This window comes from Osmia bicornis, chromosome 1 (genome assembly GCF_907164935.1).
Source record: "Osmia bicornis bicornis chromosome 1, iOsmBic2.1, whole genome shotgun sequence".
Lineage (NCBI taxonomy): Eukaryota > Metazoa > Arthropoda > Insecta > Hymenoptera > Megachilidae > Osmia > Osmia bicornis.
Window position 1 is genome coordinate 4,798,488 of NC_060216.1, and position 13,891 is coordinate 4,812,378.

General features: G+C 33.0%; 3 protein-coding genes and 1 long non-coding RNA gene across 9 annotated transcripts; 3 read left to right on the forward strand and 1 right to left on the reverse strand.

Moving 5' to 3' along the window:
- Positions 1-18: 18 nt before the first annotated feature.
- On the forward strand, positions 19-1,440 carry LOC114881063 (S-phase kinase-associated protein 1). 2 transcript variants are annotated; one of them, XM_029197689.2, is made up of 3 exons: positions 19-141; positions 613-891; positions 973-1,440. In XM_029197689.2, exons 2-3 carry the CDS (start codon positions 613-615, stop codon positions 1,180-1,182), a joined length of 489 nt encoding a protein of 162 aa, XP_029053522.1. In that variant the 5' UTR covers positions 19-141; the 3' UTR covers positions 1,183-1,440. The 2 variants fall into 2 exon arrangements, with proteins under 2 accessions (XP_029053522.1, XP_029053521.1); XM_029197688.1 differs by lacking the exon at positions 19-141 and adding an exon at positions 148-239.
- A 168-nt stretch (positions 1,441-1,608) lies between these two features.
- Positions 1,609-5,608, forward strand: LOC114881064 (beta-alanine-activating enzyme). 2 transcript variants are annotated; one of them, XM_029197690.2, is made up of 9 exons: positions 1,609-1,877; positions 1,954-2,206; positions 2,288-2,746; positions 2,832-3,300; positions 3,364-4,286; positions 4,347-4,498; positions 4,558-4,721; positions 4,788-5,051; positions 5,110-5,608. In XM_029197690.2, exons 1-9 carry the CDS (start codon positions 1,835-1,837, stop codon positions 5,497-5,499), a joined length of 3,117 nt encoding a protein of 1,038 aa, XP_029053523.2. In that variant the 5' UTR covers positions 1,609-1,834; the 3' UTR covers positions 5,500-5,608. The 2 variants fall into 2 exon arrangements, with proteins under 2 accessions (XP_029053523.2, XP_029053524.2); XM_029197691.2 differs by having other exon boundaries at positions 1,609-1,873.
- An 817-nt stretch (positions 5,609-6,425) lies between these two features.
- LOC114881069 (rab GDP dissociation inhibitor beta) lies at positions 6,426-10,238 on the reverse strand. Of its 3 annotated transcripts, none has more exons than XM_029197700.2 (5): positions 9,935-10,238; positions 8,090-8,503; positions 7,800-8,013; positions 7,425-7,607; positions 6,426-7,347 (listed from the first exon to the last, which is right to left on the reverse strand). In XM_029197700.2, exons 1-5 carry the CDS (start codon positions 10,093-10,095, stop codon positions 6,991-6,993), a joined length of 1,329 nt encoding a protein of 442 aa, XP_029053533.1. In that variant the 5' UTR covers positions 10,096-10,238; the 3' UTR covers positions 6,426-6,990. The 3 variants fall into 3 exon arrangements, with proteins under 3 accessions (XP_029053533.1, XP_029053535.1, XP_029053534.1); XM_029197702.2 differs by lacking the exon at positions 9,935-10,238 and adding an exon at positions 9,166-9,265; XM_029197701.2 differs by lacking the exon at positions 9,935-10,238 and adding an exon at positions 8,570-9,057.
- Positions 10,239-10,376: 138 nt separating this feature from the next.
- LOC123988094 lies at positions 10,377-11,356 on the forward strand. 2 transcript variants are annotated; one of them, XR_006829636.1, is made up of 3 exons: positions 10,377-10,505; positions 10,572-10,956; positions 11,037-11,356. It is a non-coding gene; the product is annotated as an uncharacterized LOC123988094 (long non-coding RNA). The 2 variants fall into 2 exon arrangements; XR_006829635.1 differs by having other exon boundaries at positions 10,377-10,956.
- Positions 11,357-13,891: the final 2,535 nt, after the last annotated feature.

A 13,891-nucleotide genomic window follows, 5' to 3' on the forward strand; every position in this document is an offset into this window, starting at 1 on the left:
GAAAAGAGAACAGAATAGGAGAGTGAAAAGGACGTAGCTGAATTCTTGATGCATCGAAAAGGACGGAGAATTTAGAATAGAGAACGAATATTACATCAGAGAGAGAGAGAGAATAAAACAGACGAATAAAAGCTGGAAGAGGTGCGTGAAACGGCAGGGGAATAAGTGCCTTCTGCTGATCCAACGGTGTAGCAAATTATTCGATATCTCTGTTCATTGTCCACAACAAGCAATTCACGGTGATTTTCTTAATGTTTTGTTAATGTTTTGTTAAGAATTAAAATGTATAATATCACGTTTGACTTTTCAGAACTAAGTTGATATTTTGTACATACGACTAGTCTTGAGAAAATGTCGTTCACGATAGTTGTTTTGTTACATCGATGGAGTGTCTGTTTTTGAAAGGAAACGATCGCAAATGAATAATTTCAATTTAAACTTAAAATATGTGAAGAATTTTCTAGTTATTAATCGGAGTATAGATATTTCTAACGATCTATTATGATAATAGAAACTATGATGTTTATACTCAAATACGACGGCACTTTGTCGTTGTAAAGAAACTATTTTTGTCAGTGCATCTTAATTATAATTATTAAAAATATGTTTCAGATGCCTAATATTAAACTACAGAGTTCTGATGGGGAAGTTTTTGAAGTGGATGTTGATATTGCAAAATGTTCAGTTACTATAAAAACTATGTTGGAAGATCTTGGAATGGATGAAGATGAAGAGGAAGTTGTTCCTCTGCCAAATGTTAATTCTGCCATTCTCAGGAAAGTAATACAATGGGCTACTTATCACAAAGATGATCCACCACCTCCTGAAGATGACGAGAATAAGGAAAAACGTACAGATGATATCAGTTCCTGGGATGCAGACTTTCTAAAGGTAAATATTTGTTGGTTTTTATTATATTTGTAATGCTTTCCTAAAGGAATTATAGCAATTATAAATAAAACATATTTGTAGGTTGACCAAGGAACTCTCTTTGAATTAATTTTGGCAGCTAATTATCTTGATATTAAAGGACTGTTGGATGTGACATGCAAAACTGTTGCTAATATGATAAAAGGCAAAACACCAGAAGAAATTCGAAAAACTTTCAACATTAAAAATGATTTTGCTGCATCAGAGGAAGAACAAGTTCGCAAAGAAAATGAGTGGTGTGAAGAAAAATAGATCAACTTGTTTATAAATATATCTTTTGGTTTTTTAAAATATCAATTTCAATATTTAAAAATTCAGTGGTTGATGCTTTAATCACATTATTTTTAAAAATGTCTCGAATCGTAGTCACATCATTTTACAATCAATACATGGATGTATAACATAAATAGATGACCTTAATGTGTCTGTGGTTTATTTATCTTAAATCTTTTGTATACCATTAATTAATACTATTTATCACATGTAATGGAAATTACACAGACAAATTTATATTGTTGTCATCATTGTTACCTCTACTTAGCAGTATAATAGATCTGTATAACAATTATATCTTATTTACTTAGAATATAAATTTAATTTCTATCTATAGAACTTTTATTTAAATTATATTTTATTTTATCGTTTTATGAAATATTATAAATATGAGTAAGAATAAATTGTAAATTGATTGAAGGAATTGGGATAAATCATATTTTTTCATCAAAAATATAAAACAAATAGAAAAATCAAAAGCATGATGAGTATTTATGGAATTTTAAATACACAGTTATACTATATGTATACATAGACGAAAAAAGATACGACATAACCTATATCACCAGTTGTGTTTTCATACATTGCACAAGGTGACCAATGTCAAAACAATTTTCAAGCTTGATACATAATGAACAAAAACAATGTTTTAGATAAGATTGGATATACAGTGAGTAGGTGTATATATAAATAATCATGATTCTGATTAGTACTTGTCAAGTTGTATATTTATTTTTAATGATGTTATAGAAAGATATTCAATATCTTACAAATATGATTCTAACAATCTAACAAAAATGTTACATGATATTTGTAACTGGAATCACCTCAATAAAGTAGCAATAGAGTATCATGGCTTACAACAAGTCATTTACATAAGTTATCAAGATGTTCTTACTACAAGGAATATTATTTCTGATTATTTGAAATGCATAAAGCATTTTGAGTTCATTGGGATAAATTTTGATATTCCTGAATATTGTATAGTATCTTTGATACTTGGGTAAAAATTTAAATCTTATAGAATATTTGAAATACATAATAGATAATACAAAATTTGATCATTTTTATTTTTTTTTTTTAGGATTTTAACCAGTGAGCATGGTTTTCTGAATGTACCTTCGGATGTAATAGAATTTACAACTTTAAAAAATTTGTTACGCGTACAGTATTTATTTTCTAAACAAATAACTACTGATGGAAGTATTTTGCATCAATTTATTATTCACAATGAATGTATTTATCTTATAAGATTGAAACATGTTCAAGAACAAACTGCAAAATATTCAGAAAAGAACCATTATGCTTATGCAATTTGTACTTCTGGTTCCACTGGAATATCAAAAGTGATTAAAGTGCCACATTCCTGTATAGTTCCTAATATTTTAGATTTGACTAAGATATTAGCAATTACGGAATCTGATAAAATAGCTCAGTTTACAAATTTTACATTTGATCCTAGTATTGTAGAAATCTTTCTTGCTCTCTCAAATGCTGGGACATTGTTTATGGTTTCAAAGTTATTAAAAAATAATCCAAATAGGTGAATAATGATGGTAAACTATGCAATACTGCAGGTATTATTTGCAATACTGCAGGTATAAAATATAAATGTATTTTATTTTCAGACTTATAAGAGAAGCATATTCTAGTCAAATTACTGTACTGCAAATAACACCATCAGTGTTTTTACACAGTTGGACAGCTGAATGTTTGAAAACTACTATCTTAAGTAACGATACTTCATTAAAAGCTCTTGTTTTTGGTGGAGAACCTTTTCCTAAAACAGAGTTATTCCTAGAAACAAAACATCCTTGTAACACTACTAAAATTTACAATATCTATGGTATTACTGAAGTGTCATGTTGGGCTAGTATAAATGAAATTTTAGTAACAAATGCCGAGTATGATACAAGGTGCTTGGGACAAGTATTATCTCAAACTATGTTCCGTGTAAAAAATGAAATGGGAGAAGTATTAACAGAGGGTACAGGTTCTCTCTATATAGGAAGTAATACAAGAGTATGTACAATAAATGAAGAAAACATTGAAGAGCTAGAATCACCGGTATTTCGAGATTCTGGTGATGTAGTTAATGTAAGTGCATTATATCCTGAATAATAATTACATTCAATATAATTGCACATATTTCTGTTTCAGATTGATAAAGAAAGTAATATATTTTATAAAGGGAGAAGAAATAGTATCATAAAAAGATTTGGTAACAAAGTGGACTTAGTTAAACTTGAAGAATTGATGTTACAATTACATTTTATTAAAAGTTGTTACGTCATATGGGATGAAAGTTACCATAGATTACATGTGTGTCTAGTCCTGAAGGAAGAAATAAGAAATTATTTTGATATAAATACTGCTGCGATGGAACATTTACAGAAATTAGATTCTTTGTATAAACCAGATAAAATTCACGTGTTCGAACATGTTGAATATACTTCTAGTGGAAAAATTTCTATGGAATTTTTAAAACAACGTTGCCTCCAAGACCAAACAATAGATCTAATCCAAGATAATATTGATTCTCAAAAAATCGAAGATATGTTTAAATCTATTTGGCAAAATAACTTAAAACGTGAAGATGGTGGTTTTGTAAAATTGGGAGGTACATCTATCACAGCGTTGCAGATGTCAAGTACTATGTCTAAAGTATTCAACGTGGAATTTCCTGAATTGATAGGCATGCTTTTAAGGGATGCAACCATTTATGAATGTCTTGCATATATAAAAATTACAATGTTAAACAGTCATAAAAACAAAATAACTGTCAATACTACATGCTATTCTCATGATAATGAAATGATACCTTTGATAAAACGTGTTGGTACAAATGATTCCATACCAAAACAATTGAACGTTGAACAGTCAGATTTTAACTTACCAAACGTAACAGATCACTTGTCTACATGTCAGTGGTATAAATGTAGAGGTCAAACATATAAAAATCTACCAATCACAAACGAAAAATCTCAGATAAAGTGTGATAAAGTTTCAAAAATTGAAATCTTAGAAGCGTATAATTTACTCAAATGCGTAGACGCATCACCAACTCTATTTCAATGCATAGAGTAAGTATGGTTTTAATAAATTGTTCAAACGTCTGTGATTTAAATAACATGATTTTACAGCGGAAAAAAATATGCAGTAGGTGGTTCTCACTCTGGTTTTATTGTTACAATTGAATTGGATAATCAGAGTTGCGTATCTGCATTTAAAATAAAATTACCTGACAGGATTGAAGCTTCAGTTTTAGTTTTTGATAATTTTAAAGGGGTCGTAGGTAAGTTTTCTAGTACACCATTCCTTTGTGTACAATTATTTGATTTCCTTTTTTTTTAGGATGTTATGATAGTAATGTATACTGCCTGCATTTAAAAACAGGAGAAATTATATGGAAATATCAAACAGGAGATATTGTAAAATGTACCGCGATATATTGTAAAGAGCAAGAAGTGATATTTATCGGCTCCTACGATTGTTACGTGTATTGTTTATCCGCAAAAGTATATATAAATACATACTTGTGTATTTATATCCAAATAGTTATATTAAAACAAAATTAAATTTAGGACGGAAGTGAAATTTGGAAAATAAAAGGCAGCAATGGAAGTATTAGTGCGTCGGGTTGTTTGCATTCACCATCAGGTTCAGTATTATTTGGAACTTTGGACGGATTTTGTTTGGCGTTGCAACAAAAATCAGGAGAAATTACATGGAGACATAAATTAACAGATCCCGTTTTTGTTGCGCCTGTAACACTGAACAGTGGACTTGTCTTGTTTTGTTCTGTAACAGGAATATTATCTTGTTTTAATATTCAAGCAAATGTTAAGGTACTTAATATATTTTTAATATTGCAAAATAACTTTGTTTTAACTCATTTCTTTACAGGTGTGGGAATATAAAATTAATGGTAATGTATTTTCATACATTGTAAAGCAAAACGATGACACATTTACAGATTATGAAAACATCATTATAGCTAGTCAAAACAAGAATGTGTATTGTCTACAGTTAAAAAATTCAAGTTTTCAGACTGAACCTACGTTAAAACATACGTTAAATTTTCACTCGCCAATCTTTGCTACTCCCTGGTGCGAGGATAACTTTTTACTTGTAGCATGTACAGACGGTACTTTAAATATTTATAATTTTGCAACAAACAGACTGATAAAAAGTGAAAAACTTCCTGGAGAAGTTTTTTCATCGCCTGTTGTTGATAATGACATTGCGATTATTGGATGCAGAGATAATAACGTTTACGTTCTGAAATTTACGTAAGACGTTATTGGTACGTGTTACATATTATTTTATATAAACACGCTTCAAGAAAAATTTACCTATCGACACTGTTTCGGAATATACAGGAATACAAAGCAATGGAAATTAATATAGTATTATTTATTTATTTTTTTTTTTTTTTTTTTTTTTTACGACTGTGACATTACAGTTATATGAATAACGTTTTAGACAAAATAATAGAGAAACATGTACTTTCTTTTCCATATGCAATACAAATTCACAATGCACTTACGACTTTAAGCGAAAATGCAAGCAAAATAAAAATTGCGAAAAATAACCAATCATTCGTTAACGAAACATTCACGCATACTTAAATGCACACGTATAGCTATTCCAAAAATAATACGCATCTGTGCATAATTGTCTTTTTCAGATTTCGTTAAATATACCTTCTTGGTTGACAATGATCACGATATAAATATTGAACAAGGAAATATTCTGATTTTCAAGCTTACATAAAATAACAACCTTTTAACGACTCCATTTTTTCTATATTCTCACTCATCTATATTTCAGAATGAGAAAGTATATTTATACATATATAATATATCTATTTAATTTATATTTAAATGCTTGGCCGCTTTTTAATCATTCTCTAATAGTTTGACATAAAATCATCTCCTGTAATATTTTTTTGATTACAGGTAATTACTTGTTTGCAAGTATTTTAACTTATACACATTTATTTTGCAATCTTTTTTTAACATACATTTTTAAAATGTCAAATATTGTAACTAAATGTGCAGTATTTTCTAATGCTAAACCGCGGCATGCTATTTATATATTTGCGTGTAGAATTCACTTTTTTTTAAGTTATCTTTATCTTGTACCTCCTGTCATGGAGCATAACCTTTTTGACTACTGCGAATAGCAATAATGACTACAGGATCGTGTAACATTTACAATCTCAATAAACAGTTTTCTTTATTTTTTTTTTTAATAATGATAGTTAAAATATAATACATTTATAAAGTCACAGTAATCGCCGCTTGTCGTGTTTACTCCGAAATAAAAAAAAAACACGTCAATGACGATTAATGCATAGATACACTCAAATCGTATTGTAAATTGTATTTTTTTTTTCTTTTTTTTTTGACTCGTTCAAAATCGATCAAAAATATTCAAACGACGAACGGTACAAGTTCTAATATCAATTTTCGTGAAAATGGCGGTACACACGTATTCCAGGACAAAAATGTAAAAAAGGGCAGTTCGTAGAACAAGATTGAGACAAATTTGAAAAATAAATTTCGCATAATGTTCTGTGGGTATTCTCTGTTAAAGAGAATCTAATATTATTAGGCATGAGTCTACCAGCAGATCGCATCTGCCTCGAGACCCAGAGATAAATACCGACGTAGTCGATTTACGCATCGAATTACATTGCTCACTCGCGTTTGTTTTCTTTTTTCTTTTAAATTCAGGATGAACTAGTTTAGAAAATGACCAATGAACGTAACTGTCTTACGGTTACTGGTCTTCGTCGCCTAGGTCTTGCTTGACTTTGTTAAAATCAAATTCTTCCCCGGTAGCACGTTTAAATATATCCAATACATCTAAGCAAGTAGTTTCAAAATGCGTTGTCGCGTCGTAACTCGTTGATATGAATATTTGACTTTCCAGACCATTATCTGTCGGTTCCATGTAATCGGAGACTGATATGAACTTTTGTCTGATGGGTCCAAGAAGATTCAAGCCTGGTTTTATTTCGGCTTCCGGATTGTCCGTTTCAACGGTTGTAGACACCATGGCTATGAACCATCCTTTTGCCGCTACTTGGTGAGTATGAGACACTAACGATACGTAGATATCGGAATTACGATTAACCTAGAAAAACAATATACTTGTATATACATTGTATTACAGGCTAATATTAAATGCAAGCGGTAAAGAAATCTGCTTACTTGTTTTTGAGGAATAATAATTTGCGTTGAGAGAGCATCCCCTGTGCTTGGTATCGGATGGTCTAACAGGCAAATGCATCTTATAACCTGACCTACTTTTCTAACGCGATCAGGTACATATGTGGGATCACAAAATACTTGTTTGCATTGAGCTATTTCATCGCCAGAACGTACACCAACAACCTGCAACGAATATCACCGATTAATTAAAAACTTAATGATTAATTATCTCGTATAATTAACCGTTTGAGTCCCAAGCAGCGCGGTCGCGCTGTTTAGATTTTATGTCGGAAAGACCCAATATTGGGTTTATAACATCGCTATTGAGCTGTTCGGTACTTTTCAAACGGTTAAAAAACGCATTTGAACCTTTACCTTTCCATCTTTTACTACGATTTCGTCGATCGGTTTGTCCAACATGTACGTTCCACCGTAAATGGCGCTAAGTCGCGCGAAGCCTTGAGGAAGTTCACCCAAACCGTACATAGGATAGAGATACGGTGATTTCCCGTAACGTGCTAAACTATCGCTATATAATTTAATCCTCCTTATAGTAGTAATCGCGCTTTGGCTAATATAGTGGTCGTCCCTGAAACAGCATGATACCCAGGTCATTCCAATGAACAATCAAATTGTTAACCGCATCCCGAAAAATATAATTTTACCTATAAAGTGCTAGCGCGTGTCCAGTGAAATCCTGAGTATTTTTATCGAGACCAAACTTATTGTACAAAGCGCTCATGTTATTATTAAACGGATCGAAACCCTCCCAAGTCTTCGGATCGTCTTCCTGCATATTCTGCACCCATATAAGGAAGCTACGGAAACGTCTTTTCTCAAAAAGGCCCATCAGATCGCTGGACAACGCTTCCTGTTGATCGATCGGCACCTTTGAGATCTTTCCAGACTTGTAAACGTACGATCCCTCGACGCATTTGAATTCTAAATATCTCGTTACACCGGTGTGGATTAATAGCTTCACTAGCAAACCATTGGCCATCAGAAACTTTGGAATCAAATCAACGTTCCAGTCTCGACCGCGGCCATAACTTTCATCCGGTGGCGGGGCTTTGAATTTCCTGGATAACGTATCAAACTAAAATTAACTTTCTCGTTACGAATATACTTTTTCCGTATACACTTACAAATACAATTATTATAATCTTTCTCGTTTTATCACGGTTCAAGATAATCCTCACGGTTGCATTTAAACACCGTACCGATAATTTTTATTCACTTTCTATCACGGTACAGTTAACAAAATGAATTTCAAATGTACAGTGGTGCATTTGGTGATTACATGTTTACACTACTTTACAGCCGGTCAAAGTAGGACTCATTGATTTTTTTTTTCTTTTTTAACCACCGCGTAAAGTAAATAGTGGGATAAAAATATTGTATGTAATATTTTCTCATTCGCTTTTACAGTAGATCGAACGCAATTGAACAAAATGGATAGATAAGTTTAGATGCGTGTTACAATTTATTGAGTGGAGCCGGACACACACGATAACTGTCTCCTCTATGAGCCAGAAGCGCAATCACGTTGACGCGTTATCATTTTCATTTCTGAACAGTTCAGAAGGCACGTTATCCCGTTATCTTACTTGCAGTATTATATTCATATTACTTTATGATTTTTTCTGCACAATGATAACTGACAAATTTTTCTTCCAATACAAAAATCATTTTATTTTTCTTCTTTAACTTGTAATCAAAGAAATTTAATAAAATTTCTTACCTCTTCTGATATTTCTACGAAATTCTTCTAATTTCAGTGATCTAATCATCCCGAATTTGACCGGATAAAGGAACATATGTTCAATCTTACAGAAAGTCGATCGAGCTACGGATACCCGTAACGGTACACGTTCTGTTACTTAATATGTTTTCTCCTCGAAACTTTTCAAGCATAAAGTATATAGATTAATCTGTCTTCTCGTAGGTTATTCGCATATTTTAAACGGTTAAGCGGATATACGTAAACCGTACGAGAAGGTCGATGAAAAGAAGGGGAATAGATGGTAATGAAAAATTATCCTAGAAAAATGTAGCGTACTATTTAAGTCCGTGGAACGGTACAGTTTATTTGAGCATGTTCGATCGTGCATGTATTTCGCGGGGCGGACTCCTCCCCCTTGCTTCGACGTGTGGCATTCTAGCCAACTTTCCGATAAAATCGTTTCGAAACGGATGAAAGTTTCGAAGCGGTCGCACACAGCAACGACGCATTACCGCAGGTGACAATGTACGTCACGCTCTGTCTTGCGATACGCTTGACGGGAGAGCTCGAACACGCTACGATAATCGACGGCCATCCCGAGGCAAGAGGAAAAAAGAAAGCGGGAAAAAATCAATATTTAAGACGAGCCAAGATTCCGTATCACTGTAACACGATTAATCGATTACAGGCTCCCATGGGCAGCGTGTTATGCCGGTAGATAGTTGTTTGGCGTTAAAATGGATCGGGTCGAGATCGAGATCCGATCGGTGTCCCCGAGGATACTTACGCGAATAGATCCTCCAAGGGCGTGATCGAGGCAGATTCGCCACCGTAATATTTGTTACGATCTACGTGGAGCACTTTCTTCCCACTGACCGACAGCATACCCGAAAGTATGCATTCCTTGAGCCCGGTGCCCAAGACAATCGCGTCGTATTCTTCATTCATCCTTGAAATGCAGAGGTTCAGCACAGCACTAAACGTACGAGTGCAAAATCCTTGCGAAAGTCTCTTTTGGGAATGATATAAAAAATCACGAAACGATATCACACGGTCGCGCGTCTGCCAACTCGCACGACTATTATGCCGGAACGGACAGGCCCTCCAAACTCCACTCTTGTGAATTTGATGCAAATTTTAACTCCACCGAAGAAAATCCAGGCGGCGTTGATGTCGCTTCTCTACATGCATACCTTGTATCACTGATTTTAACATATACAACTAAAGTTATCGCGACGTAATGTTCCCGCGAAATTTGTCATCGCGTTATTTAATTGTTTTAAAATGAAAGGAATTAAAGAAATATATATGGAGCACATGGTTGCACGTGGTGACAGCGTGGGTGACTGAATTTCTAGGTTCGTAAATTTCATTCTTATAATTATTACTGTTATTATGATTATTTAAAAAGATATTTTCTTAAGTTTTTTCTAGGTTCTTAGGTTTTTCAATAACTTCTGCTGATGAGATGCAGCAACAGGAGAAGATAAAAATCAAATTATTACTGAAAACATTAACTGTTTACATTGTTGTTTTAGTAATATATTTAATTTTAATTATTAAAATGTATCTTTAAAGAAAGAGGAAAAAAATATGTAGCATCAGAGGGGGTACTAACGAAAACAGCAGGATGTTTTCCTTCCCCTAAGAGAGAAAGGATAAGAAGAGGATGGCGCAGTGGGTGGAAGTATGTGACAACCCAAAGTAAGTGCTTCCTCCTGAAAACTGAAATTCTGGGTGATCTGTAGCAGCTACTTTGAAGAAAAATACTTCATACGGAAAAGATTTACAACATCAGCAGTTCCAACAGTAAACTTACTTGATAATAACTCTTATATAATTTTTATAGCATATGTAAATAATTGTTAATAAAAATATTTATTACACAGTGTCAGAGGCTGCCGCAATTAAAGAAAGGTGATATGATTTTTCGAAGAAAAGGTCATATTTTATTCCAAGTGTGGCAAGACAAACGAGATATCTAAATGATATCATCCATTCATAACACAAAAATGATTGATACCAACGAGAAAACTAAATATGGTGACAAAATTTTTAAACCTAAATGTATTATTGAATATAATAAATATATGAAGGGTGTCGACAGAGCTGATTAATACTTATCGTATTTTGGAGTTTTGAGAAAAATTCAAAAATGAACAAAAAGAGTAGTACTATTTTTGATAAATTGTGCTCTTCTTAATGCTTATATAGTGTATCTTCATTTCAATCCAGGCAAAAAAATAATGTACAAATTGTTTCTGAGGGAAGTATCAAGAGATTATATTATATCTACAAATGAAAAAATCAACAATGCTGTCGTAATTCATCACACTAAACGTGCTTCAAGATAGGATTCACCTGGGCAATTATCAGGTGACATAAACACACATGTACTCAAAGCAATTCCATGTCTCTGTAAAAAAAAATTTCCAACAGAGGTATGTAGAGTCTGTGCAACCCATAAAAAAAGGAGTGAAACATGGTATATTTGTAACTTTTGTGCTGTACCTTTGCATAAAGGAACTTGCTTTTAAAATTATCATACCCTGTGGAATTACTAAACTTATTTTAAAAACTACCTTTATAATGTATTAGTTATAAGGTTAACAAATATGTGGATTTTTAATTTCCTATATGTATTTGTTTTTCATTTCCAAACGAGAAAATCACCAGTCTTAGAGTAAGCCTACGGGAAATAATATGTGGTCATTTAAGTGTTAAAATAGAGCAACAAGATACCTGGATGAAAATGAAAAGAAGAAGAAGATTGTAAGTATTCAGTTTACATATACATTATATAAAACACATTATATTATATACATTATATTAATACACTAAGTATACATAATAATACTTCTAGCATGAAGTGTATGTATAATATTATACAATAAATTTGTTCTTATAATTAAACGTAACTGCACCAGGAGAGTGAAGCAGAGTGGAGAAGATAATTTTAGAGACATTTGGTATGTGTGTGATGTAAGTACATACACCCCATTTATAAGTATGCGGACACCCTCTAAAACAGAATGCTCTTTTTAAAATTGGACCAAATAATTTCAGATTCTTTGAGGAGCTATAAAAATTAATATATTAAATGATGTGCTTTTTTTTGAACCTGTAATAAGAATTAAAAACACATCTTGTAGATATAAGTAAGCAATATGTATGTTGAAAATGTCAACGTGCCTAAAAGTTATAAGCAATTTAAATTAGTGAAAATTGTGATTACTCACGATTATTTGCGACTAATTACGATTTTTGCCAATTTGAATAGCTTATAACTTTTAGACGCATTGACATTTTCAACATACATATAGCTTATTTACATCTACAAAATGTATGTTTTTAATTTTCATTATAGGCCCAAAAGAAAGCACATCATCTAGTATATTAATTTTTATAGCTCCTCAAAGAATCTTAAGCTATTTGGTCCATTTTTATAAAGAGCATTCTGTTTTAGAAGGTGTCCGTGGTGTATGTACTTACGTTTTGTATTGTATGTTTGTACATTAATGTATTATAATGTAATCTGCGAGCAGAGTGTGTGTTTTATTATATGTATGATTGTAATTAATGGCTGAACTTTTCTTCAGGGGCCGAAAAATGATAGCCTTTTTTTTCTCTTGAAGTATTTAACGAGTAGAATCTAAAAATCCTAGTTTTAAGGAGTTTTCAGATTCTGAACCGATGGATCCGCGCCTTAAAACTAGGATTTTTACATTCTACTCGTTAAATACTTCAAGAAGAGAAAAAAAAAGGCCATCATTTTTGAGCCCCTGAGATAAAGTTTACCGTAATTAATTGTATATTATTATTGATATACATTAGTAAAAATTTAATATATTTCCATTACTCCACATATATTGTTGTAATTATTTCCCTTCCATTATTTTTATTTTTCAAAGTTTTGAATAAGTCCATGCACACGTATATAAATATGGTGACCATGTGTTTGTGGTGTGTATCTCACCGATATTTATATGTTTGTAATGACACCAGCGCCGCCTGGATTTTCTCCGCAAGTACTAATTTTCGTTACAACATGAAATACGGGAATTTAGAGGGCCTGGTGTGAACAGTCACATAGTTATTAGTTCTTAGCTTGGCCGCTTTTGGGACCTAGCTCCGCCACCGGTCATGGAACGCATAATGGCGTGAGTAAGGTGCCCGTGGAGCGCTGAAGCACTCTGTTCGCGGCGCGGCCTTTAATAAAACAAACACTTTGCGTTTAATAAATGAAGTTTGTATTTCTTTATTTTTGAGATTTTATCTTTTTACGAAATGTATCTAGACGGGTTGAAGCTTTGAATCGTTCTGCTCTTGGCGGTGAAGATCTTCGGTCGATGTTGGCTGTCATCCCCTCTTCGCTGGATCCTGAATCCTCCGTCAGGATCATCCCTGGTCCAATGATGGAGGAGTCCATCTCTGTCCGGAGGCGGTTCCTCTCCCTGGCTTCGGTCCACCCTTGAGCGAGTGGAAGTGGTGGTGCTCCGTCAAGACTCAAGAACGATTCTGTGCACACGTGTTAAGAGAAAGCGTGGGATCCAGAGAAAAACAGAATAAAAGGTTTCGCGCTAACGAACCGAGGCAACCCTTGAGAGAATTTACGACCCTCTATAAATAAACAGGATGTCGAAGAGATTTCGACAACTTCAAGAACCAAACATGATTTTGGTTAAGAGTAATGAATTAGATACAGCCCGTAATAAGTTAGTCTCTTAGAAATTTCAAGTGGGAC